This window comes from Leguminivora glycinivorella, chromosome 18 (assembly GCF_023078275.1).
Source record: "Leguminivora glycinivorella isolate SPB_JAAS2020 chromosome 18, LegGlyc_1.1, whole genome shotgun sequence".
Classification (NCBI taxonomy): domain Eukaryota; kingdom Metazoa; phylum Arthropoda; class Insecta; order Lepidoptera; family Tortricidae; genus Leguminivora; species Leguminivora glycinivorella.
Window position 1 is genome coordinate 9513044 of NC_062988.1, and position 26911 is coordinate 9539954.

Sequence of the window (26911 nt, forward strand, 5' to 3'; positions counted from 1 at the left end):
CCACATAGCCAGTATCTCGACGCTATGGTCGGTAGGGTAAAAAGTACTTCCTTGCATTATCGCTTACAATTTTTTCCATTTTGCTTATACTTATTGCAAACGTAAACATATAAAAGGCAAGCAAACAACGATCTTCTTACAGCACATTGAATGTAATAGTTATTACGGATGCAGGATACTCGCCGATGCCTACTTACTAAATCCCTTCCCACTGAGCCACCTGCATTTTACACTGCCTAGATATCGATTGCCGACCGATTATTCCGACCCCAATCCCTATTCTTATCCCCGTCCCTATCTCTATCACAGTTCACAGTTATTTATTCATTAACAATATTACATTGTGTTTGAATCTTAAATCTAGGCACACAAGATCAAAACATAATATTCACATGCATGCAATAACAAAACATAATATTTAGAGAAACATAACATTCAATAATTCATTTGTCAAAATAGTGAGGAGGAAGAAAAAAATACAATTACATAACACAATTTAAAGAATAATAATTCATTAAAAGATGCATTAAAAAAAAAAATATATATATAGGTAAAATAAATGTCCACAAGAAAATTACTAATTAACATTAAGTTATTAATAGGTTAAAATAATATTGAAAAGATAAAGATCTATCCTTGTCCCCGTCCCCGTCCTCGTCCCGTCCCGTCCCGTCCCTGTCCCCGTCCCTCCCCTATCCCTATCCCCGTCCCCGTCCCCTATTCCTATCCCTATTTCTATCCCTATCCCTATCCCTAACCCTAACCCTAACCCTAACCCTAACCCTATCCCTATCCCTATCCCTATCCCTATCCCTATCCCTATCCCTATCCCTATCCCTATCCCTAACCCTATCCCTATCCCTATCCCTATCCCTAACCCTATCCCGTCCCCGTCCCCGTCCCCGTCCCTGTCCCTGTCCCTGTCCTTGCCCCTGTCAAATTATCATGCTAGGAGGTGAACTTTGAAAAATCCTTTCTTAGTGCTCCTCTAAGGAACTTCCGTGTCAATTTGAAATCTCTTGAACCAGAAGTAAAGATGAAAACTAAAGCTATACTTATGGCTATTTTGGATATTTTAACCCCATTTCACAACAACAGGGGAGAAAATCTCTTTTCCACGTCATTAGATTTTAAAATCGTTGTATTTATCGTGATCAGCGACCTGATAAACCATAAAAACGATACCCATATTGTGTTTTTGACTTTACCCCTTTGCACCCATTTAGGGGTCAAATTTTCAAAAAACCTGAAACATGTACTTAGTCATATGTCTTTAGGAATCCTCCTGTGAAGTTTCAAATAAAATAGTCAAACTAATCTTGTTTCCCCATACAAACTTTGAACCCCAATTTCACCCTTTTAAGAGGAGAATTTTGAAAAATCATTTCTTAGTGCTCCTCTACACCAAATAAGGAACCTATGTGCCAAATTTGAAATCTCTAGGACCAGCGGTTTCGGCTGTGTGTTGATACGAGTATATTATGTCAGTTAGTCAGTCAGTCAGTTTCTTCTTTTATATATTTTTTGATATTTAAACCCCATTGCACTACAACAGGGGAGAAGGTATTTCACTTCCGCCTCGTTAGATTTTAAAAACGTTGTATTTATCGTGATCAGCGACCCAATAAACCGTAAAAACGATACCCATATTAGTTTTTTGACTTTATCACCCCCTTTTCACCCTTTTAGGGGTTAAATTTTCAAAAAACCTGAAACACGTCTTTAGTCATATGTTTTTAGGATCCCTCCTGTGAAGTTTCGAATAAAACAGTGAAACTAACATTGTTTCCCCATACAAACTTTGAACCCCCATTTGACCCCCTTAGGAGGCGAATTTTGAATAATCCTTTATTAGTGATCCTCTACACTATATATATATATATATAAGGAACCTACGTGCCAAATTTGACATCTCTAGGACCAGCGGTTTCGGCTGTGCGTTGATATGTCAGTCAGTCAGTCAATATCTTCTTTTATATATTTTTTTGATATTTAAACCCCATTGCACCACAAGAAGAGGAGAAGGTATTTCAATTCCGCCTCGTTAGATTTTAAAAACGTTGTATTTATCGTGATCAGCGACCCGATAAACCATAAAAACGATACCCATATTGATTTTTTGACTTTATCACCCCCTTTTCACCATTTTAGGGGTTAAATTTTCAAAAAACCTGAAACACGTATTCAGTCATATGTCATAAGGAATCTTCCTGTGAAGTTTCGAATAAAATAGGCAAACTAATCTTGTTTCCCCATACAAACTTTGAACCCCCATTTGACCCCCTTAGGAGGTGAATTTTGAAAATTCCTTTCTTAGTGCTCCTCTACCCTATATAAGGAACCTACGTGCCAAATTTGAAATCTCTAGGACCAGCGGTTTCGGCTGTGCGTTGATATGTCAGTCAGTCAGTCAGTCAGCTTCTTCTTTTATATATTTGGATTTAAAACTTCTTGAACAATTTTTTTATTTCCATCATCCTCCTTGCGTTATCCCGGCATTTGCCACGGCTCATGGGAGCCTGGGGTCCGCTTTGACAACCAATCCCAAGATTTGGCATAGGCACTAGTTTTTACGAAAGCGACTGACATCTGACCTTCCAAACCGAAGGGTAAACTAGACCTTATTGGAATTAGTCCGGTTTCCTCACTATGTTTTCCTTCACCGAAAAGCGACTGGCAAATTCCGAAAAACGTTTTTTATTTCCATTGGCAATTATGCGATACATTTTATTTTTGATCTATTATATTGCTGGCATCTTTCTCGTTACTACTTAGTTACTTACTATAACAGAGTGACAAAGAAAGATGCTCGCCATTCGCGAACTTGCCGTGTCCTCGGTTCTTGCGCTATGATATGGGGCTCTTCAAGAAGCAGGTATTTAGGGTTCTCAAAGGTCGGCAACGCATAAGTGGCTGCACTGGCTCCCCTAATGTCGCTGATGTCAATGCGGCGATGACTGCTTCCCATCAGGCGGCTCGTCTGCTGCTTATGTCATAGAAAAACAATACCTCACTCGGTATAGGTACTAAAGTTCATATCAAAACCTTAAAAAACAGGGCGCTCATCGCGACTGCGCTAAACGAAGCTACCGCTTCCCGGCTGAGTATTAGAACACAAAAATAGTATAAGTACGCACACTACGCACCTTGGCCACTAAATAAAAAAGCTTCAGATTATGTTTGTTGGGTTTTTACATGATAAATGTGATCTGAGATATTTCTTTACTCTCCTAGGTATTTTTTGGAGATTACAAAGAAGCAGTTGTGCTGTACGTGTATCTTACAGCTCTCTCAATTTAAAAGAGACGAGATTTGTTTGAAAATTTGGATGGTATGGCATTCTGCCAAATGTTAATCAGTTTGTTAGTTTTGCGCTCATTTGTCTTATTCAATTCGATTGACCCAGTTCCCCACTTAAATTAATTATTTTATTTAAAAATACAGCAATCCTTGAAACTATTATATTATTATAAATTAATACATATGGGGTAGGACGATTTGATGAAATATCCCGAAGTAATACTTAATTCATTCATTCATGACATGACTGGATAATGAACGAAAGAAATTCCGTCGACAGTTAGAATTTTTAGAAATCTCAACTTTAAAAATTTTGCATTTCGAATGTGTTAGCAATTGTCATTATACTGCAGTACGGCACGCGGCATTTTTGTTATACACATATATTTATGGCATGCTCCCGGTATTTCCCGGTTCTCGATTTCCCGGGAAATCCCGGTAATTTTATGGTGGCGAAAGAACCGGGACTAAAAAATTAGGAACCGATGCTCCCGGTTCTTTTCGAAATATCCGTTTTTTTTATTTAATTGCATCTGCATTTGTATTAGTGCAATGGCATTAATAATATTTGTAAATCATTAGTTAAGTTGAATCTGACAAGATAAACATGATAATTATTGCACATAATGGAATTTGCAACATTGCTTGCAAACCATGGTACTACTAGTATTGTACTTCCTTATATGTATAAATTAAACAAACCACAGTAAGGTATAGGCCAAAAATTTGTTAATTATTTCCAATCCAATGTGCTAATTCTCTCAAAGCAAAGCACACAGACAGACGGAGAGAATCGCGCCATAAGGGTTGTTTTTGAATCCTTTTGGCATGGAACCCTAAAAATACTAAGAACCGGGAAAGAACCGGGACTCCCGGTTCCAGTCCCACTTAGAACCGGGAAATGAAATTCTTGGAACCGGTCCGGTTCTGCATGCCCTACATATATTATCAGAAAATGAAACAAACTAATACGTAGGCATAAACCATATCACGTGTGATAAGAAATATAAAAATAGATAAAGCAATCTATAAACTTAAACTAAATACAAAAATGAACTTTGAACACGCATCAAGGTTGGACGAAAGATTATTGATGAAGTAAATAAGCAGCTTTAGATAGGGTTTCATGTTTTTAAGCTTCTTAGAAAATAAAGTCTGTTGAAGTTTCTTAGAATTCTGTTATTGTTTAGTATTTTATCTGTGACGTTACTTTTGCCTCTTGCGGCACTTAATTTGTCGGGACTCAGCGTAGATCTAGCTAGACGGGCATGCAGTAAAATCTATTTTAGTCTGTCGGCTGCCGAGGAAGTGGTTAAGACAAAATACACGAGATCTAGACCTACCTATGTAAGTATAGCAAATTAAAATGACTAAACAACGAATCAATCAGGATGGCCGAGTTGTTCAGCAGGACTAATAGAAATCCCTTCAAAATACACGTACTTGCACGCACACGGTGAAATTTATATGAAATTTGTATATCCTGAATTCTTGATTGCTGCAAAATACAGCAAGTGCATTCAGATCAAAACTACTGCTTTCGGCAGCTAACTCATTGCCTTCTCCCATACACTTGTCCTCGTTTGTGCAAATTTTGTACATGTAGGTAGCAATGTTATTAAGATTTTCTCTTTGAGAGAAAGTGACTCCTAAATAACGTCGCATATGGCTCTTTTAAATCGGTTTAATTATATGTAATAATTCTGCAAAGAGTAGAATTTGGAGTAACGGACGTGTTTAATAAAATACGTAATGCAATTACGGATACGTAAGCAACCTTTACGTAATTGCGAAATATAACGTGTTGTTTTTTTTTTTTAAATAAAAACACTGAAACGTCAAAGTCCTTTCCACTAAGTATCTAACTGTTGTAACAACATGGTTTTGTATGTCGTGTGCATCTTGTAAGCTTCGCAAGATTGCAACTACGTTCGATGACCCCTATGTGACCACTGTCGTTATCAGATATATTATCTAAGCGGCAGAGGTACTCAAAAATATCTAAACACGAGCTCTAATCCCACGATCGATCGAGAGGCGGCATCAGATATTTGTTAGAATTGATAGCACTTTTGACTGTTCTCATATAATATATTGTGTCATTTGTATCAGGCTATCAGACCTACTGCCACCTGCTAGCATAAGTTGCGTTCTCGTGCGCGATTCCATAGTATCTCGTGACTTCAGTACATGTATTTATTTTACTTGTGAAACGGTGTCATTAATCATAAATATCATATAGAAGTAGAAAATACTTTGTTCGTGACATTTTAACGCTTTGTTCTACACCGTGTTTCACTTAACACTAAAAACCTGAAAACAGTTTGTTCAGAATCGAGAGTAGAATCGATTGAGCTATATCTTGATGGGGGTAATATTTTTATTTAAATTAGTATTATTAGTTATTTTTTACGTGCCCATTCTATTGTACTCGTAATACAACATTGTGTACATCGCATTGCTAGAAGTTGTTTACCTTTTTCAGTATTTAGGGGTATTAATACTGGCTGGTTACTTGGACGATTATTTTTTCCGCTACTAGTTTGACGTTGTTTGTCAGTTTAATCTTAATGTTTATCATAAGTCATAACAAATTGAACTCGTACCTAATTACAACCTTGTCATTTTGAATATTGGGTTTAAATTTGCTTATTGCGATTACCTGTCCAATTTGAAGTTTACTGTGACGAAGCTTTAAAGTGTTTTACAGTGACATCTTAGCTGTTTATTGGTAAACCTTATGTCGTTGCAATAACGTACACAAATAAATAGTCTTATGGTTTATGATGGTAGTTAGCAATTATTTTATTGAGTGTAGAGCTAAAAGTCAAGTAGAGCTGTACAGAAAATTAAAAATTCAATTTAAAAAAAGTAACCATAAGATTAAAAGATGAATACTCTAGATGAGTTTAAAAAAATAAAAATCAGTTGGGGTGTCTGAGGTTTTGAGTGATACCGGAAACACGTTGTATACAAAGTCATTATTTGACTGCGATTGCACCGAACCTTAAGCTGACCTTTGATCACTTGACCAGTTGTCATTAAAATGAAACAAGTCAAATTTTCCTACTGGCTGACGCGTGCACTGTGACTGTGACATTATCATCCACATTTCACATTTGTAACAGCCACAGGAAACTCATGCAATACTTTACCTTAACTCCTTATGATAAAGTCAACTTTTAAACTACTTTCCAATGGCTGTTACGACTTTTTGTGGCATATCGTGGTTACGAGGTCATATGGTTATCAAGTCACGTGTTTATTAATTGTTTATGTACATATCAAGTCACGTGTTTATTAATTGTTTATGTATATATTTATGCCTAATTATATGTGGTTTTCCAATACAGAAGGGTCCTAATGCTTCGTATGCAATAATTTCTGCTGAAAACAGCTGAGCAAATTAAAAGACTGGACTGGCAATTACTTCACCGTCAAGAGCAAAGCTCGTAAAGTATGATCACGTTGATTAAGAGAGGGATTTGACTGCTGAATAAATTATTTTACACCAAGCATGAAATAAAGCACCAGCACGCCTAGCACACGAGAATTACACGCGGGATAACTCGTGGCAGTCGCGGCGCGACAAATGCTGTCACACGTCACTCGGTGGGCTGGATGGATCGAAAAGAGGACATTCGCACTTTTTTCAGAAAGTCATTTTTTGAAAAACGCCATCCGATAGAGAATTATATAAGGTGAATGTGGAATACAGCAGAAAAAAATAGTCTGTTTTTTTTTGTATGGGACCCAAAAATAGGTAAGTATCTTGTTTCTCAGAAACTATTAGGGACCGGCCACATCAAAGCGTCGCGTGTCTCGGGGCGCGCAACGGACGTCCGCGCCACGCCACCAGAGTGTAATTCAAAAAACGTCTCCTCAGTACATTTTGTATAGGAAGCCGCTTGGCGGCGCGTCTTACGTCCTTCCTATACAAAATGTACTGAGGAGACGTTTTTTGAATTACACTCAGGTGGCGTGGCGCGGACGTCCGTTGCGCGCCCCGAGACACGCGACGCTTAAGTGGGAACGCTTGCTTAGAGGTCCCGTCTTCTACCTTTCAAGACTTTGTTTTTCTACTTTTATAGAGTAGGAAACGATAAGCAGATTTTTTATACAGGTGCTGGTTTTTTTAGTCCAGTAAAAAGTCCACACATTTTGGATTTTTTCGTTTGTTTTTTCCCTATAAATTCCATAGTAACCAATGGTTTTGACAGTTCCAAAAGTGATCTGATTTGAATGGGTAGTCGATTTTCCTGTTTCCGTAAAGCTGCGTTTTCATTTCACTGTTCTGGCCCCGTAGTCGAAGGGCATTTCTGTGACGCTAAAATTTAATGTAGTCTGGCTCTGTCGCGCCAATACGCAAGAGCGATAGAGATAGATAAATGCACCGATAAAGGTACGGAAGTCAAGTGTTTTCATCTGCGCACGAACGAACGAATGCTCACTCAGAACAGAACTGTTCAGGTGCCGTAGCCGAATGGCATTTCTGCGACGCCAAAATTTAATGTAGTCTGGCTCTGTCGCGCCTATATGCAAGAGCGATAGAGATAGATAAATGCACCGATAAAGGTACGGAAGTCAAGTGTTTTCATCTGCGCACGAACGAATGAATGCTCACTCAGAACGTAACTGTTCAGGTGTCGTAGGTCGTAGCCGAATGGCATTTCTGTCAAGCGAAACGAAAACGAAACGCCGGGAAAGGCAGTCTGGCTCTGTCGCGATAATACGCAAGAGCGATAGAGATAGATATCTACGAGCGTTTCGGTTCGTGAGCGTTCCGTAAGCGTTGATGCCATTCGGCTACGTACCCTGAACTGAACACTATGTGAAAACGCAGCTTAGTATTTCAGATAGAAATGACTTTTGTGATAGAAAACCACTGGAGCCGGGTTAAAACCCTCTGCGATATGCGTACGTGAATGTCACGTGTCAAGTGTGGCTTGTGGCGTGTATGCGAATTTTGTGGTGCATTTTAAATAAGTAGGTACATAACATACACATATGTACCTACTTATCCATACTAATATTATAAATGGGAAAGTGTGTGTGTCTGTTTGTTTGTCCGTCTTTCACGGAAACACGGAGCGACGAATTGACGTGATTTTTTAAGTGGAGATAGTTGAAGGGATGGAGAGTGACATAGGCTACTTTTTGTCTTTTTCTAACGCGAGCGAAGCCGCGGGCAAAAGCTAGTTCTATATTAATTATCCTTGTCTAACACAAAGTAGTTTATGTAGCCGGTTAGATATGTACATCTGCTGATGATTTTACAGATGTACAGTCAGGAATAAAATATCCAGAAAAGCATTTATCTGCCTCTCTATCGCTCTTTCTAATACCTAAATAATTATGTATAAGTAATGAGGTTGGTAATAATTATAGTAAAATAAATTAGTCGCTTAGAGATTAACGAAATCGTTCGTATCGTATTGATAACACAGTAAAACGTGAGCTATAATAAGATTACACACAGGCCTCGCCTGTCTTTGAAACACGTGGAGAGAAAGTCTCGTGTCTTATGTCACATGTTAAATAGTAGATAAAACTACTGGATAAATGCTAAGAAATAAGAACCTCTCTCTCGCTTTGGCTCTCTGATGAAAACTAAGGTATTGGATATGTATGCGGTTTTGTAGTTGTCGTTTTTATTATATAAATATATATTTAATTTATATATTATATATGTATATATTTATATCATTTGCTATTTGTATAGTTGTATATTATGTATTTATTCGTATATATTGCATGTTAGTGTAAGTTATAATTTATTATTACCTAGAATCCGTTTCCTGCGCCGTTTGTACTGTATGCCTACCATCTCCAATTCTCCCTCAATTGCTCAAAGGTTAACTGGAAGAGATCCCTTAAAGGGATAAGTTCGCCTTTGTACTTGTAATAAGCTCTTTTTCCTGTGTGTTGTATTATTTTCTGGTACAATAAAGTGTTTTACTACTACTACCTCCTCCTTTTTTTGAAGTCGGTTAAAATACACTATAAGTAGTACGTTACCTGCTATACACCGTGTTTTTTTTTGTTTTCCGTTAAATTCGACATGTCGTTCGTTATCAGGAACCACCCTGTATATATCACTTTTAGTTAAATAGGCAAAAAAATTTTTTTCATCGTTTTCATACATAATACATAAATTGATTAGTGTGAGAGACCCTTAAGAATAATATTCAAGTTAGTGTCAACTGATGGACGGCTCTTGTCAAAACAAATAACATTAGGAAGTGGTAAAGGCTGTCACACACGTGTTCAGTAATTATTTTTATTTTTTTAATAACTCGATAACCGTAAGACGCTTAGAGAAATTAATTGTATTTGGTCTAAAAAACCATCCCTTAAAGTTAACGGAATTCAATAAAAGCAGGGTGTATAGTAAGTACCTACTACTTTACATCAAAATTCATAATATTTCCTGCCAAGTAGATATACTATAAATACTTACTATAATATTTATATCTGAGTCGCTTCAAGCTCTAAATCCAGTTACATTTTCTGCTTCCGACGCGACGGTAAGAAGGTGTCCATACTGTCCTTTATGTTGGTATTGTAAGGCCACACACATCCAATAATAGGACACTTCCTCTGTCCTAGGACCATACCTAAATAGGACGCATGTCGACGTGTGTGGCCCTTCTATCAGTACAGTCAGAGAGGATCGAATATAGAGAGTTACAGTGAAAGTAAAATGTGTAAGCAGTAAGCACAGTGCATAGACTGCCATATCTCGACACAGGCTTAAAACTTTTGAACCTCAGTTTTGACAATTTGGCCCATATTCTTATCTTGATATGTGTTAAAAATGATAAAATGTCAAATATTAATATTAGCGACATCTAGCCGAGCGTCCCTCAAAGGTGTAACGCCATCTATGCCACCGTACCTTTTTCTTTATGGTTTTGAGGTACGTTTTTTTCTTAGACTTTATCCATCTATTACGGAGTTACATATGTCTTTGGTTCAGTATTTAGGTATAGGGCGTTTGCATAGTATGCAGTAACAGACATCATGTTAAGTATACACCTACACAACGATTATCGCAAAAATGTTTCATACGATATTTTGTAGAGCCAAAACAGTCACATATTTGTCTGCCTTTGAAGGAAATTTCTATTTTCGGTGTTAGCGGCAGCTCTCTGCTACGTTGCGCATTGCACGTCACCCTGAGACCCAGCAATACCAGCATTTTGTTTTTAAAATTAGAACTATTTATTATTCAGTAAAAGTTAAAAATAGATTCTGAATATCGTTATCGTAGCTAGAGCTAGCTGTCTCTATCTCTATCGCTCTTCCATATTGGCTCGACCGAGCCAGACTGCGTCCCGTTTCGATCGGCGTCATCAACGAATTCTACTATTGTCATTTTGGCTACGTCGTCTGTTACAGATACTGAATGATCCCCGAGTTGGAACGTATAAATGAGTATTAGTTGATCCGTTTCTCTCGTGTTTGACACCGATCTGCTAACTTACCAACAGTGAGGACTGGTTATACTATACTCGTGTCGAAATATGTCATTGACCTGTGACAACCTTATTAGTTGAGAACGGGTTTAGGTCTTTATTGATACGTTTTAGTGGATTCTAGTTATGTCATCGAATCGAAGCCGATATTGTGACATGATCCACTCGACTTTAATGGTCTAATCGTAATAATCGTATCTATTTAATTTAATTTTATAGTACTAATCGACATAGCTGGGCACCGTTAATCAAATAGTTAACTTCGATAATCGCTAATCCGTTACTCAAAAAGTTAACTTCGTTAATCGTTAAAGAATACATTTCGACTTTAACGCAAGTTAACGTTAATCGATAATCCGTTAATTTTTGGGCTTTTACCGACGATGGTTCGCTGGATCCTAGGGTGTCCTGGGTGAAAATATACATTTTTTTGACTTGACCAGACTAGCCAAAGGCAAAGACGTGGCCTACGATGGAGTGAGCTCGCCCAGAAGATGCCTGTTCACTCTTGATTTGAAGGTTGCCGGGTTATATGAGCTCGGAACATCGTTCACTTTAAGTTATTATACAAGAGTGATTTATAACGCATTGATATCCTTGTTCTGAAATATGACTAAATTATTGAACTACTCGTATTCGTATCCACTATTCAACAACCCTAACAGCATGTCATTAATACCTAGGCTATCCCATATAACCATAATCGGTCGCCGTTCCTACGCAAATCCTCCTATTTTGTGTACACACAGGTCTTCGGGTCTCAATGCTTAGACGCAGTACGGTCGACGTTTAGTCGCGGCGACCCAAATGGGGACGATTGGTAACAGGCACAAATGGTCACAGAAGTGACAGAAGTGTGCACTACGCCTGCACACATTGTTACCGTTTGGCGACTACTTTCCCAAAATCATTCGTTCATTTCATTCTTTTCAAATGGCGACTGTCAGAGACGTCAAAGTAAAAAAGAAATAAAATCATTTGACATTAAAATGTAATGGCGTAAGAATTTGTTAAAGATAAAATATTGTTTGCATTTGTAATATAATGTGGGCTAATTACCATGGCCAATTAAATTGCTCGAGTGATTTCATAAAATAAGTCTAAATTTATCAACGCGCCATCAATTTACCTCAGTTTAACCAGTAATAATATTATTGACTACTCGGTGTTTGCGTGTTATGTATATTGATTGGTGAAGTTTTAGTGCTCCGGTGCATATACTATACTGAAATAATAAAAATAATGCCTAGAAAACCAATAAAGTTGTTAAAATATGGATTAAGACGGTAATATTCCATGTAAAAAACAGTCGCCAAACGGTCACCAAACGGTCGCAAAATGGTCGCAGCGTACACGCGTGACCGAAAGCAGTGAATATTTATTATATTTTCAAAATGGCTTCATGTATTAATTTTTTCCAGGTATCCTCAAACTTTATAAACAATTAAAATATGCCGTCGTACTCAGTTGCCCTCACTAAAGAAGATTAAAAAAAATTGTAATGTGCGTACCGAGCTGCTGGGTTGTAAAGGATCGGGGATCATATTATTATGGTCTTCTATAGAGCAACTAGTATTTTGCGGCATTTCACAATTGACACTTGTTGAAGTAGTCGTCATTAATATTACTATCAACATTAATTTCAGCGATCTGTACTTCTTAAGTCAAGATTTTTGTATAGATAAGTGTCTACAAATTTGTAATGTGAAAGAGACATAAATAAAACGTAGTAGAGTAAATAATGTGTTTTTTTTGTAACCCAAACAAAATACTTGTAGATACGAGTGCGGAAAGAGGAAAATCGATACGAGTAGCGATAAATTAATACACGCACGAAGGGAGTGTTTTACTTCGACACGAGTTGTGAATGTCCTTTTCGCACGTGTATCGTACGACGATTTTCAGTACCTAAATCTAAGCTAAGAGTTTCGACCAGACAAGAAATGAATCATTGCTTGATTTGCTCGCACTACTGCGTTAGAAAAAACAGCATCTGTACTGAAAAAAACTATCATTGCGCAACAGAAATTCTATTAATTACTCTATTTCATTTGATTCCTACTTTTATTGTGTAAAGCAACACTACACTTCATTTTTATCAATAAGAATTAAAAATATATATGTAATACATTAAGTAACTATAAAGTGCTTATCTATTTGTATTATCATTCTGCACTTTTCTTAACTTTCCCACATTTCTATAAAATGTCGAAGAGTGCTTAAATAGTCGTCGTCGTTTATTATTATTTAATTCGCTCATATTTAAATGATTCAAAGCAACCAGTCCACAACTTCACAAGACAGTTTGAGAAACCTTCGTATTTCAGATTGTCATTTGCGGATACAGTGGTTTAGGAGCAGTTCGGTAATCAGACCTACACATGTGTGTACAAATTCTATCAATGTCACTGTCAGAAACCGTTCTGACAGTGACAATGACAGCCACAAATTCGTCCACATGTTGTTACCGTTATGTGTGCAAACGTCGACTAATAAAGTGTCGTTAAAAGTCATTCTGACAGTGACATTGACAGCCACAAATTCGTACACATTTTGTTACCGTAACGAGTGCACACGACGACTACATTTTGTTATTGTATCAATACGGTCGCATTGTTTGCACGACGTTACCACGCGTTATGTCACATTTGACAGTTAGTTACTGATTTGAAGATTTTGCGACTGAAATGGTTGTATGGGTAAGCACTGAAGGAGTGTGACATTATTAAATTTGTATGAAATATGAATGAAGTTTATATTGACACTCTTACACTTTGTTCGGTTCGAATCGGTGCATAAGCTAATATCTGGACTATTTCGGACTCTACTATCATTAAACGCTTCCCTCAGACAATTTTATCCCTTTCCCATTATCCCTTCAAACAATACAAAAGTTCATATCGGTTCCTAATGAGTAATGAACTACCGAATACATTTACTTTAAGCAAAGAATCATTTTCACTTTCGTTTTAGGGTCAAGTCATCATGCCAGTAGTTTCTCAAGACTATATTCACACCTCGGATACTGGCGATCAAATATATGAAAGAGGCGCGTTCCTAGCACACATTCTAAGCTCGTGTAGTTGAACGCGTACCATGCTTGTATGAGTGAGATATGACAGGTCGACTGTTCGCGTTTTTGACAGGCGGTAACTGTGAGGTAACCGAGAGCGTGTGGGGGGGCACTCTCAGCGAGGAGCGGAAGTGGCTATACTGTACGATAGTACTCTTTATTATACTGCGCTATATTAGTCTCTTCTAGCGTGCGCCTTGGAAAGTGTAACAGACGCGAGACGCTTGGCATTCGCTTTCCACTCGTGCAAACATTGCAAACATACGCGGTTTCTTTTGTCTTATTTTATGTATGAGATGCACACATGCATGTTTTAAAATAACACCTAAGTCTACAATTTTACCAAGAACCATCGCTTCAGAAGATCAGATAAATATTTTGTTGAAAACCGAAGCTTGATTGGTCGATCAGTTCTGAAGAATCAAATGGCCTCTCATCTCATCCTTTGACGTTTTGCAAAAAACAAACCAACTCGATATTTTATCAAAAAGCGACACACAGATTTACTGTTTATAAAAGGTTAACTTAGTTGATTTGTTAAAATTCTAAAGTATAGTCACTATAGTCAGACTATTCATTAGGTATATTTTCCCGATAATAATTATTTGTTATAGTCAAGGTAGATAAGCAAGGAATGTCGGATGAGGATAGTATAGCGTTGTTATTAATTATAAAAATGCCTTGTGTTGACCTTTGGGCAATTCATATTTAGCCTTTACAGGGTGGCCCAAAAATACGTTGACAAACGTTTGTATAATTATTTTTCTGTCCTTACTCCTTTCACGAATCATTGTCCTACAAATTAAAATGTAAAACCTTAATAATTTTTGACCAAATAAATCGAATTGTCTTCAAAATATCCTCCTTTGGCTTTGAAGTACAAACGCAAATGTTAGAACCAAAAATTAACGATTTTTTTTTTTTTAGTATGGATAGGTAGACGTTTGACCACGATCACACCTCAATATATACCGCTGCACCTCAAGTATGACTTTCGTAATTAATAAACGGGCTATGGTTTTAAGATTGATTACAAACTATAATTTATAGTTTTAAGTTAGGTGAATTTATGTACTTAAGTAGGAATAAGTCTTTGCAAAATTGGTCTACATTGCAAACCTTGCGAAATGGACATAAATGCTGTTGAAATATCCCTGGTGAATGTAAAAATATACAATATATATAATAGGCTCAAAGATATTTTCGGTAACTTCGATATTTTAGTTTATTTCAACATTACCCTATTCTTTTATCAACGTAAATTTGGGCCACCCTACTACCTAAATGGTTTATTATTTTATTGCTAAATACCTATCAAGAGGGAAATATTCCTTCTGCTGCTGATAAGGAAATCAGACAAGGCAGTTAGCATTAGTACAGTTCTAATTCTAATATTAGCCATTTCTGGAAAAATGTATCGTTAAATTGAAATGTTTCTATTTTTACGTGCTTTAATTCGAATTACTTAAAAACGGTTAAAATATCATGAACTCTGCACTAGAAACTCGGTGGAGATACAATTTATATCTAGTTTAAGATTGATCATCAGACAAATCAGCTAGTTATGAGCCGAGCCCCTCTTTTAGATCAGTTCATTTACTAGCCACTCTAGCCAGCCTCATTCCGCCGCTTCTTCGCTTACATAGAAGTGGTTTAAAACGTTCAATTCCATTTTCAGCCCTGCCGCTAACCCATGGCAGACCGTTATTTCAAGATAAATTTACGCAAGTGATAAGAATACAATACTTATACAATGCAGACGATTCTTTATAAAGCCCAGCCTACTTATTGTCCGAAACGTCTGGCATTCTCGTAGGTAACCTAAGTAGACTCCTATTGTAGCTCTGACCCTGAACTAATATGTCTGGCGTACAGCGCTGTGTATTATTGTGATCACTTAAACGCTAATATCGATCTGTTGCTCTAATCGTTTGAAGATATTTTACATACATACATACAATCACGCCTGTATCCCATAAAGGGGTAGGCAGAACACATGAAACTACTAAAGCTTCAGTGCCACTCTTGGCAAATAAGGGGTTGAAAGAAAACGAAACTGTGACATTGCGTGACAGGTTGCCAGCCTACGCCACAATTTAACCCATATCCCATAGTCGCCTTCTACGACACCTACGGGAAGAAAGGGGGTGGTGAAATTCTTAACCCGTCACCACACAGGCAAGATGAAGATATTTTGTGTGACAATATTTATGGATTTAGGTACTTATACCTACGTAACTTGGGAACCTACGTAATTGCTGGCCACAATTGTAATCGTAACTAGTGATTCTCAGCTCATCAAATTAAAAATATGTATCAGAATATTCAGAATCGGACGCTATCCAGTAACGTATTCTGAAACATCAATTACTCACAGTAGTAGTTCTTTAATAGTAACATAATTTACTCACTTGAGGTCAAAGATTCTTTGCTTGAGGTTTAAAGTTGCGCACGTGCTATCAGTCTAACAATGATTGATTGATCAGCAATTGGTCGTAGCCGTACATTTCATTTCATTTCATTTATTATCAACCAACTTACACTAACAGGTAAACCAAACATGTAAGTTATACAGGTATAAACTTACCCATCTGCAATCTGTACTTAACAATATTTACCAATACTAGACATGAAAGAAAATCTGATAAAACTTACCCACTATTGAAAACTCTTCATATTTTGTTAGGTGCAGAGCGAAAATTAAATTAGAAAAGAGTCAAGAGACGGAAACTAGCAGATTTGACCTGCATAACATTCGGCGTCTTCGATGAAGGCAGGGGAATCCGCGCTTGCTTAATGGCATCATTAGTCACCTTAACTTTATTGCTTTTGCCAGAAACAGGACAAGACTAAAATGTAGTGACTCAAACACACTGCAAAATATTCTTCTCCATTTGCTGATAAAAACGGGTTTCGTGTGACACTAACAGCTGTACAAAATTGCCATTCCGATTGGCGAATCGATAAAATAACGTTTGCTCAATTTGTATTGTATCGTTTGCGACTTGCGTGCCACGTTCCGCTGAAATTTAGGTGAAATCACTTTCATGAAATAATAGTAAATGGGCGTTTTCAGAAATAAATCTCGAATATCGAATTTCACCAGATCTAGACGTGTCGGGGGGGCCCATTCTTCTCAGAATCACAAGCTGATTCGGTCCTGGCGATAAAAAAATGTGTCCTATTATTTTTTCCTTTTGCGACACGATTTTAGTATAAACTTACTAACGTGCGTGACGTATGGAAACTCGAATTTTGTATGGAAAATTTGGGACACATTTCTTTATCGTCCTTTTACGTCACACGTCCAGATCTGGTGAAATTCGTTATTCGAGATTTATTTTGAAAACGCCCAAATGAGCACTCGAATCATCTTATAGAGGTGGTTCATGTGGACGTGGTTGCCTATGGAAAACAAAACATCCTGTTGCCTATTGCACCATAGGGACATTGACCCTTGATATGAATTCTGTACCTATTTCTGGGTTGATAAGTAACATTATTATTATTATATACTCAGCGTCAATATTTCTTTGTTGAACAAGCAATGAACTGCACAGTGTGACTGTCGTTGTCACTGTGGTGATGCTGATGGTGAATCAGGCGAATGCTGTATCTCGCTACCAGTGAGGCCGTGACGTAGATCACACGTCTTTTGTCATTTTTCTAATTGTCTTAATGACATATGGACGGGTAGTCTATGTCGCAGCGCCAATCACGATAGTTAATTGCTATGCTATGCCGTGCTGAAAACTAAAGCTTTCTTTGACATGCCGGTACCGTACGATGATGGACTGACCGTCAGTGGCCTCCTGGTCCTATTCCAAAAGCCTATCGAAGCGTGTAATTTTAAATTTAGTACCAAATTACTTTTCACATCCTTTCGGCTTCCATATATAACGATCCTTATTTTTCTACTATATTCCGTATTTTTAGTTGAGTAGAGTCGTTTTGAGCGATATTGTTATCATATTGAGACAGATTTTAAATTTGCGGTTTTATAGCTCTTATTGGTAACGTTGTAAGGTACAGCTTTAAACAAATTATAGTATTTTTGTTTCATTGTAGACGATATCCGTTCATCTGTATACGGCCAGCGGCTTTTATGACAAACTATTTTAGTCAGTGTGAATAGTGTGATTATTTAAATATTGTAAGCACGTGTTTTACCCATAATATATGTTTTGTCAATACGAACATGCGAGGGGTTAAAGTATGACCTATGATGATAATAAATATATGTATATATTGTATATATAAACTAGATATTGGTTCTTCAAGTTTAGACAAATAGACAATGTGACCACGTACTTCGAGCCAATTGTTTAAAAAAGTTATTAACTACGGATGACATAATCATCATCAAGCCAGTAAGTAAGTAAGTAAGTAATTTATTTATTGTAAGCTGTGTACATAAAGGTGTTCAATATTTCAAAAACAAAGTATCAACAGTTGCTCGTTACGAGCGTACAATATAGAAACTTAAAGAATAAATAACAACTATATACATTGTAACGTCTTAGAATCTAATACATTTCACTATCTGCCTCCATCACTTCGAAAAATTCTTTGAGGCAATAAAAAACATTTACCGTAAGAAACTTTTTCAACTTAAATTTAAATTTCTTACCATCTAACATTTTAATATAATTAGGCAAGGCATTAAATACTCTAATAGAAGTAAAGTAGGCGCTTTTGTAGAACAAAGTATTGTTAGTGGGTGTCGTAGAAGGCGACTATGGGATATGGGTTAAATTGTGGCGTAGGCGAGAGGCTGGCAACCTGTCACTGCAATGTCACGGTTTCGTTTTCTTTCAACCCCTTATTTGCCAAGAGTGGCACTGTTTCATGTGTTCTGCCTACCCCTTTATGGGATACAGGCGTGATTGTATGAATGAATGAATGAATGAATGGAAGTATTGTTAGCCTTTGGACACACTAAATTATACTTGTACTTTTCTCTTAGATTGTCTCTTAATGACGATTTTTTAGCGAAATATTCGAAATTATTTTTAACAAAAGTACAAAGTTCTAAAACATAAATACCCGTAAGAGTGAGTAGTCTTTTATTTATCTTTAAATACATTCCGAACTGATTGTTCAGTACTCATACGGTATATAGTGCGCACGCATCTTTTTTGTAAAAGAAAAGTACTTTCTACATCTACAGAATTTCCCCAGAAAATAATTCTGTAGGATAGCAGTGGAAAAACATTTGCATAATAGGTATTTCTGACAATATTTTCAGAACAAGTACCCGATAAGATCGATAAAGCGTAACATTGACTGGAAATCAATTTATTAATTCGAGCAATATGCTCTTTCCAGTTTAGGAAAGTATCAATAGTAACACCCAGGAAACGAATATTACTAACTTCTTCTATTGTTGTTCCGCCTTCCGTCCCCCTAACCCGATGTCATCAAAAATAAGCAAAGACCGCAAGCCCCCTTTAGTGCTTACCTAATACCCGAACGGCCTCAAAGGACCCTGCTGGGTATGTAGCCGAATGGCACAAACGCTCACGAAACGAAACGCTCGTAGATATCTATCTCTATCGCTCTTGTGTATTGGCGCGCCAGAGCCAGACTGCCTTTCGCGGCGTTTTGTTTTCGTTTCGCGTTGGAGAAATGCCATTACAGCGCTGTAAAGAAAGGGAATGCGGTAAATTGAGAAGTAGGTTTAAGTCATTTCAAGTTTTAGTTATGAGACTAATCTGTTTTGGCATTGCGACGTTTTAGGAATGTGGCATTATAAAATTTGGTCGTAACGAACCGCTATCTAAAGAAAGTCACAAATAAGGTGTGTTTACTATATACTCACTGAGATATTATATTAAGTCTTGCCGTTAGCCGCGTGATGTAAAACAATCGATTTTGTCCAAGGTCTTTGTTCAATGTTTATGTTTATCAACATTAGTGTGTCACGGTAAACACTTCTGTTTTGGATGTAGGTAGTATTCATAGATAAATGGCAATCAATCTAACCTATCTAAGACGTTTAATATTGCGCAAAACTTTACTTACATGTTACATGGAACCAAAAATGTAGGTAAGGACGTCGAAGGTACGGACAAATGCAACTGATCCATTATTTTCCATGCCCCCAAGTCAGGATTTGCCCCGCTGTACCTTACTTAATAACGCATAATAATGTGAATTGGAAGTGGATAAAAAATTGGTGATTCTACTTATACGTACTTACAAATAGTTTATCAAACTCAATTTATGATTCACTGAAATGAAACGCTTCAGAACTGTACAGTCAACCAATTGGAACCCTTAGGCCACTCTACAACCATGTCAAAATGACAAGCAGTAAGAGATTTCTTACAATATGATCTATAACGTCACTATGACATAGTTCTACAGTGGCCTAGGGTTCCAATTGGTTGACTGTAAGTCTTCCCACGAGTGGATAACATTTTCTTAGAAATCTTGGACTTTTTATGATTAGAAAAGTAGTATGTTGTAAAATATGTAGAGGTGCATGCAGGAATAGGAACCAGCAACATAGCGATAGCGCGCCATTTTTGCCCTTTCGGTGACCTTTCCACGATGTTTACGGGGGGAGTCGCCACTGGGGTAATAATAATAGCAGCATGGCGTGGAGGCCGATTCTAAACATTCATTCTGTAATGTAACTATTGGAAATAAAGATTTTTTTTTATATATTTTTTTTTATGTTTATAATTTAAATAATTTTCACCACACCAGCTGATAAGTCGATAGTCCGCTATCATATGTTTATCATAGAAATATGATCATAGGTCTGTATGCCTCCCTTTGTCTCCAACGTGAAGAAAAAGGACGGCATGTTGCCTATGATCATATTTGTATGATAAACATATGATAGTGGACTAGCGACCACAAACGATCTCTTGAAGTCTTGATTCTTAAAAAACGTGTGAGAAAATTGCACTTTTATCCACAAGAGTGCAAAGTATTTTCATAGTAGTAGTTTTTGATTTTGAAGAAAAAGGACGGCATGATACGTATGATCATTATGATAAACATATGATAGTGGACTATCGGCCTAACGATTTCCAGCACGAAGGAAAGTACATAATTTTAAACTTTTCTATTGTCACATAAAGAAAAAGCAAAAAAGAACAACTTCAAAAGTGACTTTACTTTAGGTACACTCAGCAGCAGAAGTTACGTAACGGGCAAGGTGTTCACAAATTTCACAATGATCCTAAAACGCTCTTATTGTCTTAAAAATAAGATCGTGTCAAGTTCATTTTGAACACCTTGCACGCTACGGAACTTCTGCTGCTGACTGTACAGTAGATACTAATGGCGCTACTTTCTCGGAGTAGTGCGCAGTAGGTATGATGAGTTGATGAGCCCATGTCAACACTTCTTACAATTTGTAAAACGTCATACGATACACATGCGAAGAGAGAATAAAATTAGTAACTCGTGACCCGTGTCCTTCGGTTTTCATTTATCGCGACTCGTTTCGAATTTTCTGTTTTCAGCACTTGTATCGTAATGTTCTAACTTCACTCGTCCCCGGTAACCGATTGGAACTCTGCGTAAAGATAACAAAAACACGTGACCAACTGGCGCGTAGGTAAATGAGCACAACTTTTCAAAAGGGCTTACTTCTTTCCTAAACTTGTTTCATAATGAACCTTTTGTGTTACATTCTAAGGTCTACTTTTAGTAAACAGGGAGGATGGAGTTATGTCCCTTTAGATGATTAGTGGAAATTGATACGACATTGAACTGTGCGTCTTGATAACATAACGTAGTTAGTTACGTTGTTACTTGACGTACCAAAATACGTGCGTATGATTATAAAAAAATGCATAGTAGACCCGTGTGGCGAAGGCGAAGCAACGTGCTTTTCTCCCTTGGGTATCGTAGAAGCACAGTATAATAAAGAGTACTAGTCAATTATGGTATTTGGGCTCAATTGTGACGTAGGGTAGGCGATGGGCTAGAAATCTGTCACTTCGATATTCCAATTTTTGCTTCTTGCAACCTGTTTATTGCTAAGAGCGGTACTAAAACTTGAGCAGTTCCAGATGCTCTGCCTACCCTTTTTTGCTAACACAAGCGTGATTTTATATATTTCTAGTTTCGAGCATATCAAGGGACTTAAATAAAATCATCAGAGCACATACATCCTGTTTTTCACGTCACCTTATGAGCATATTATTAGAGTACCTACCAGATTGTCAAGAAATCGTGTCTTCTAATAAAAGTGTCACTTTGTTCCTAGTAGAGAAGAAAAATGTTACTTCGATCGACATTTACGAATTGTAAGTCAAAAGAGAGTACAAAGAGATGTATCCACTTTCTCACCTTATTACAGTGCAATAAGGTGAAAAGTGGATAGATCTCTTTGTAGTCGACTGTACCTACCTAAGGAACAAAATTACATATTCAAATATACTGTACAAATTGTAAACGTTAGTTTGCGAAAAGCGCTTTTGTTCTGGCACTACAAACATGTTAAAGCCACGGGCTGTACAGTCAAACTAGTGTAAAAATAGGGGTGTACCCGTGGCACTCGTAATGTACTATTTCAGTACAGAATAGGCTCCAGGCTCCAGTAAACATTAATAACTTTTACCATCTCGATTCCAGGTTCGACGAAAAGGAGAGCATAAGCGGCACGCAGCAGCTCAAGTCTTCTGTCCAGAAAGGCATCAGGGCTCGCCTGCTGGAGTTGTATCCGCACCTCGAGCAATACATCGACCAGGTGCTGCCCAAGAAGGACACCTTCAGGATTGTCAAATGGTAGGAAATTCTCAAGCTTAACTGTTCCATGTGGACTTTTTTGCGTTTACGGTCACATGGTTGTGGCAGTGAAGTCTGTGGCTGTTAGGACAGCATAAGTGGCACGTAGCAACTTGAGTCTTCGGTCCAGAAAGGCATCAGGGCTCGCCTGCTGGAGCTGTATCTTCATCTGAGTACATTGACCAGGAGCTGTCCAAGAAGGACACCTTCAGGATCGTCAAATGGTAAGAGATTCTCCAGCTTAATTGTTCCATGTGGACCGGTTCCATGGGACTGGTTGTGGCAGTAAACTCTGCGGCTGTAAAGACAGCATAAGCGGCACGCAGCAGCTCAAGTCTTCGGTCCAGAAACGCATCAGGGCTCGCCTGCTAGAGTTGTATCCGCACCTCGAGCAATACATCGACCAGGTGCTGCCCAAGAAAGACACCTTCAGGATCGTCAAATGGTAAGAGATTCTCAATTTTAACTGTTCCTTGTTGACTTTTTGCGTTTACTGTCCCATGGTTGTGGCAGTTTACTCTATTTTGACTGTTAAGAGAGCATAAGTGGTCGATCCAGAAAGGCACCCAAGACACCTTTAGGATTTTCAAATGGTAGGAGATTCTCTAGCTTGTTCCATGTGAACTTTTTTGGGACCGGTTCCATGGGACCGGTTGTGGTAGTAAACTCTGTGGCTGTAAAGACAGCATAAGCGGCACGCAGCAGCTCAAGTATTCTGTCCAGAAAGGCATCAGGGCTCGCCTGCTGGAGTTGTATCCGCATCTGGAGCAGTACATTGACCAGGTGCTGCCCAAGAAGGACACGTTCAGGACTGTCAAATCCTAGGTAGGAGATTCTAAACAATATGGCTGTTGTTGGCATACCTAAGCGTTACTCAGCAGCTCAAGTCTTCAGGTGTAAGCTTGCACTAATTACCTGAGGTCTTAAAGGGTACAAATTTTCTTTAGAGCCCTATAGTCTTGAGCTATAAAGCCTCCGCCACACATAAAGCGTTTTGATAGCGTAGCGGAATGCGCCCTGAACGCGCGCTCATTCCGCACGCAATCCGCGCTCGTTAGTTCCCGCCGGCGTCCGCTGGGCGCAACGCCAGCGTTCGTCCGGCGCACAGCGCACCGCTATCATTGCGTTTCGCTGACACTCCGCTAACGCTCCGCCTACGCTCTCAAAACGCCCATGTGTGGCCGAGCTTTAAATATTCATCATTACCTACGTTTTAAATTTTCGTAAGAAAAAAATAAAAATATGTTCTCCCGGATCTAATAATTGAGTGTGATGTTCTCTCTCCTTCCAGCCACGACCACATCGAGATAATGGTGAACAGCGCCGGCGAGCTGCTCTTCTTCAGGCACCGCGAGGGACCCTGGATGCCGACCTTGAGACTGCTGCATAAATGTAAGATTTACATCTTTCCAACGTCGGCCATGGGTTTTTGAGACATGTAAAAATTAACACAGAATGGATACCATTCCTTAAATCCATACCAAAGACATATATAACTCCGTATAGACAGATAAAGTCTAAGAAAAAAAAAACCGGCCAAGAGCGTGTCGGGCCACGCTCAGTGTAGCGTTCCGTAGTTTTCCGTATTTTTCTCAAAAACTACTAAACCTATCAAGTTCAAAACAATTTTCCTAGAAAGTCTTTATAAAGTTCTACTTTTGTGATTTTTTTCATATTTTTTAAACTTATGGTTCAAAAGTTAGAGGGGGGGACGCACTTTTTTTTCCTTTAGGAGCGATTATTTCCGAAAATATTAATATTATAAAAAAAAACGATCTTAGTAAACCCTTATTCATTTTTAAATACCTATCCGACAATATATCACACGTTGGGATTGGAATGAAAAAAAATATCAGCCCCCACTTTACATGTAGGGGGGGTACCCTAATAAAACATTTTTTTCCATTTTTTATTTTTGCACTTTGTTGGCGTGATTGTTATACATATTTGTACCAAATTTCAGCTTTCTAGTACTAACGGTTACTGAGATTATCCGCGGACGGACGGATGGACGGACGGACGGACGGACGGACGGACGGATGTACAGACAGACATGGCGAAACTATAAGGGTTCCTAGTTGACTACGGAACCCTAAAAACGTACCTCAGTACCATACAGAAAAAGGTACGGTGGCCTAGATGGCATTACACCTTTGGGGTACGCTCAGCTAGATGGCGCTAATATTAATTAACACATATCAAGCTAAGAATATGGGCCAAATTGTCAAAACTGAGGTTCAAAAGTTTTAAGCCTTGGTCAAGAGATGGCAGTCTATGCACTGTGATTACACATTTTACTTCGACAGTAACTCTCTATAATACTCGATCCTCTTTGTCAATACTTAATATTATAAATGGGAAAGTTTGTCTGTTTGTTTGTCCGTCTTTCACGGCAAAACGGAGCGAGTTTAAGTGGAGATAGTTGAAGAGATGGAGAGTGACATAGGCTACTTTTTGCTTCTTTCTAACCCCTCACTTTCCTAAAATGGGGGGTGGAAGTTTGTAGGGAGCATTCCGCAATTTTAGAATTTAACGCGAGCGAAGCCGCGGGGAAAAGCTAGTGCCTAAATATTTGCTATGAATCCGCTAAGTGGCGTGGGTACTCGAAATTCATTACACAAAAGTACTTAGGTATGCTCTCATCCTAATACGATTAGCTATGTAGATTGATCTGGATTTCTGTTGGCTGTTAGTAGTTTATGTAGCAACTAGCTAATAATAATGAAAACAAATACAACAAATGTAACTAAGATTTTCCTGCTGCTTTCTCCATACATTATTTTCGTAACACAGCCATTCTAATCTTCATAGCCGACATCTAGCGTCGAGTAACAATATCATCCGGCAAGTCAGGAACAAATGTCGTGTTTTGAATTACTTTTATTAAAAAAAAACATTGTTTATTTCAGACCCAGTCTTCCTACCAATGCAGCAAGTCGACAAAGGCGCCATCCGCTTCGTCCTATCCGGCGCAAACATCATGTGCCCCGGCCTAACTTCGCCCGGCGCCCGAATGTCGCCTGTCGAAAAAGGGCAGGTTGTCGCTGTAATGGCTGAGGGGAAGCAACACGCATTGGCTATTGGGATGACTTCTCTTTCTACTGATGATATGTAAGACTTCCTATTTCACTCTATTCTTGTTATAACAAATGCGCCATTCGCTTCGTACTTAGTGGAGCCAACATCATGTGTAGCCTAATGTATGTATGTTGCCCGGCGCCCGAATAACTAGCCATACACGTACGGATTTGTCCGCCGGGCAAGCCTCGGATCTGATCCGCGATTAGCCATACACGTACGGATTGGTCCGCCGGGCAACGCTCGGATCTGATCCTCGATTTGCCCGGCGGACAAATCCGAGGCGGACATATTTGCTATTAACACACACTTGCTATTATTGTCGCCTGTTGAAAAGGCGTCATCCATATATTACGTCACAGTGTAAGGGGGAGGGGGGGGGGGGTGTCATACTAATGTGACAATCCCTGTTAAAGGGATACAAAAAAGCGTGACATAGGGGGGGGGAAGGGTCCAAAAACCTGAAATTTGGTGTGACGTAATATGTGGATGATCCCAAAAGGGCAGGTGGTAGCTGTAATGGCTGAGGGGAAACAACACGCTTTTGCTATTGGGATGACCTCTCTTTCCACTGATCCACGATGCGAGCGCTGCTGCTCTTTTGAAGTGACGCGTAGGGGAAACTCTGGTACTGCTGTATCCTTTCCTGATTGGTCGCAAGGGCTGCCGCCCGCCGCTCATTGGTTCACTGTAGGTCTGTTATGTTGACTGTCCTGGGTTGTGTTGTGTTTCCACTCTTGGCGTTAACAGTGCGTTATCCGGAGCTAGAATGACATCTAAATTCTTTTATGTATGTATATTAGGGTACGAACTGATAAACGATGGATGATAGGCCTTCCACGGTCGGTGTATGATACTGTAAATCATTGTATGTTGTTTGTCGTTGTAATATTTTCTTGAAATTGTATATTTTTGTCCATTTTAGTTTATTCGGTGTATTGGTGTTTTATGCTGTAATGCATGCCGTGTGAACTTATTAAAAAAATAAATAAATAATAAAAGTGATAAATCTCATTAATTATAAAAATCGTACCTACTAGTACTAATACCGACACTAACGACCTATTTTTTTTTCAGAGCCAAGGTGAACAAGGGCGTGGGCATAGAAAACTGCCACTACCTCAACGACGGCCTCTGGCAAATGAAACCTGTGAAGTAGATCGTGCGCACAAAATCATCAGTACTGTATCTAATATCGTTTTAAGTTTTTTAATAAATACTTCTTAGCTTA

At 38.3% G+C, this 26911-nt stretch overlaps 1 protein-coding gene across 2 annotated transcripts in view; it reads left to right on the forward strand.

The window, feature by feature from the left end:
* LOC125236175 (malignant T-cell-amplified sequence 1 homolog) overlaps positions 1-26911 on the forward strand; it is a 46681-nt gene extending 19770 nt beyond the window's left edge. The window contains exons 1-5 of one of the 2 annotated variants that reach the window (XM_048142891.1): positions 4522-4647; positions 22450-22602; positions 23894-23994; positions 25512-25713; positions 26758-26911. In XM_048142891.1, the coding sequence (XP_047998848.1) occupies positions 4646-4647; positions 22450-22602; positions 23894-23994; positions 25512-25713; positions 26758-26839 (540 nt within the window). In that variant the 5' untranslated portion in view covers positions 4522-4645 and the 3' untranslated portion in view covers positions 26840-26911. Of the gene's footprint in view, positions 1-4521; positions 4648-22449; positions 22603-23893; positions 23995-25511; positions 25714-26757 lie in introns of those variants that run through there. The other variant, XM_048142890.1, reaches the window with a different exon arrangement.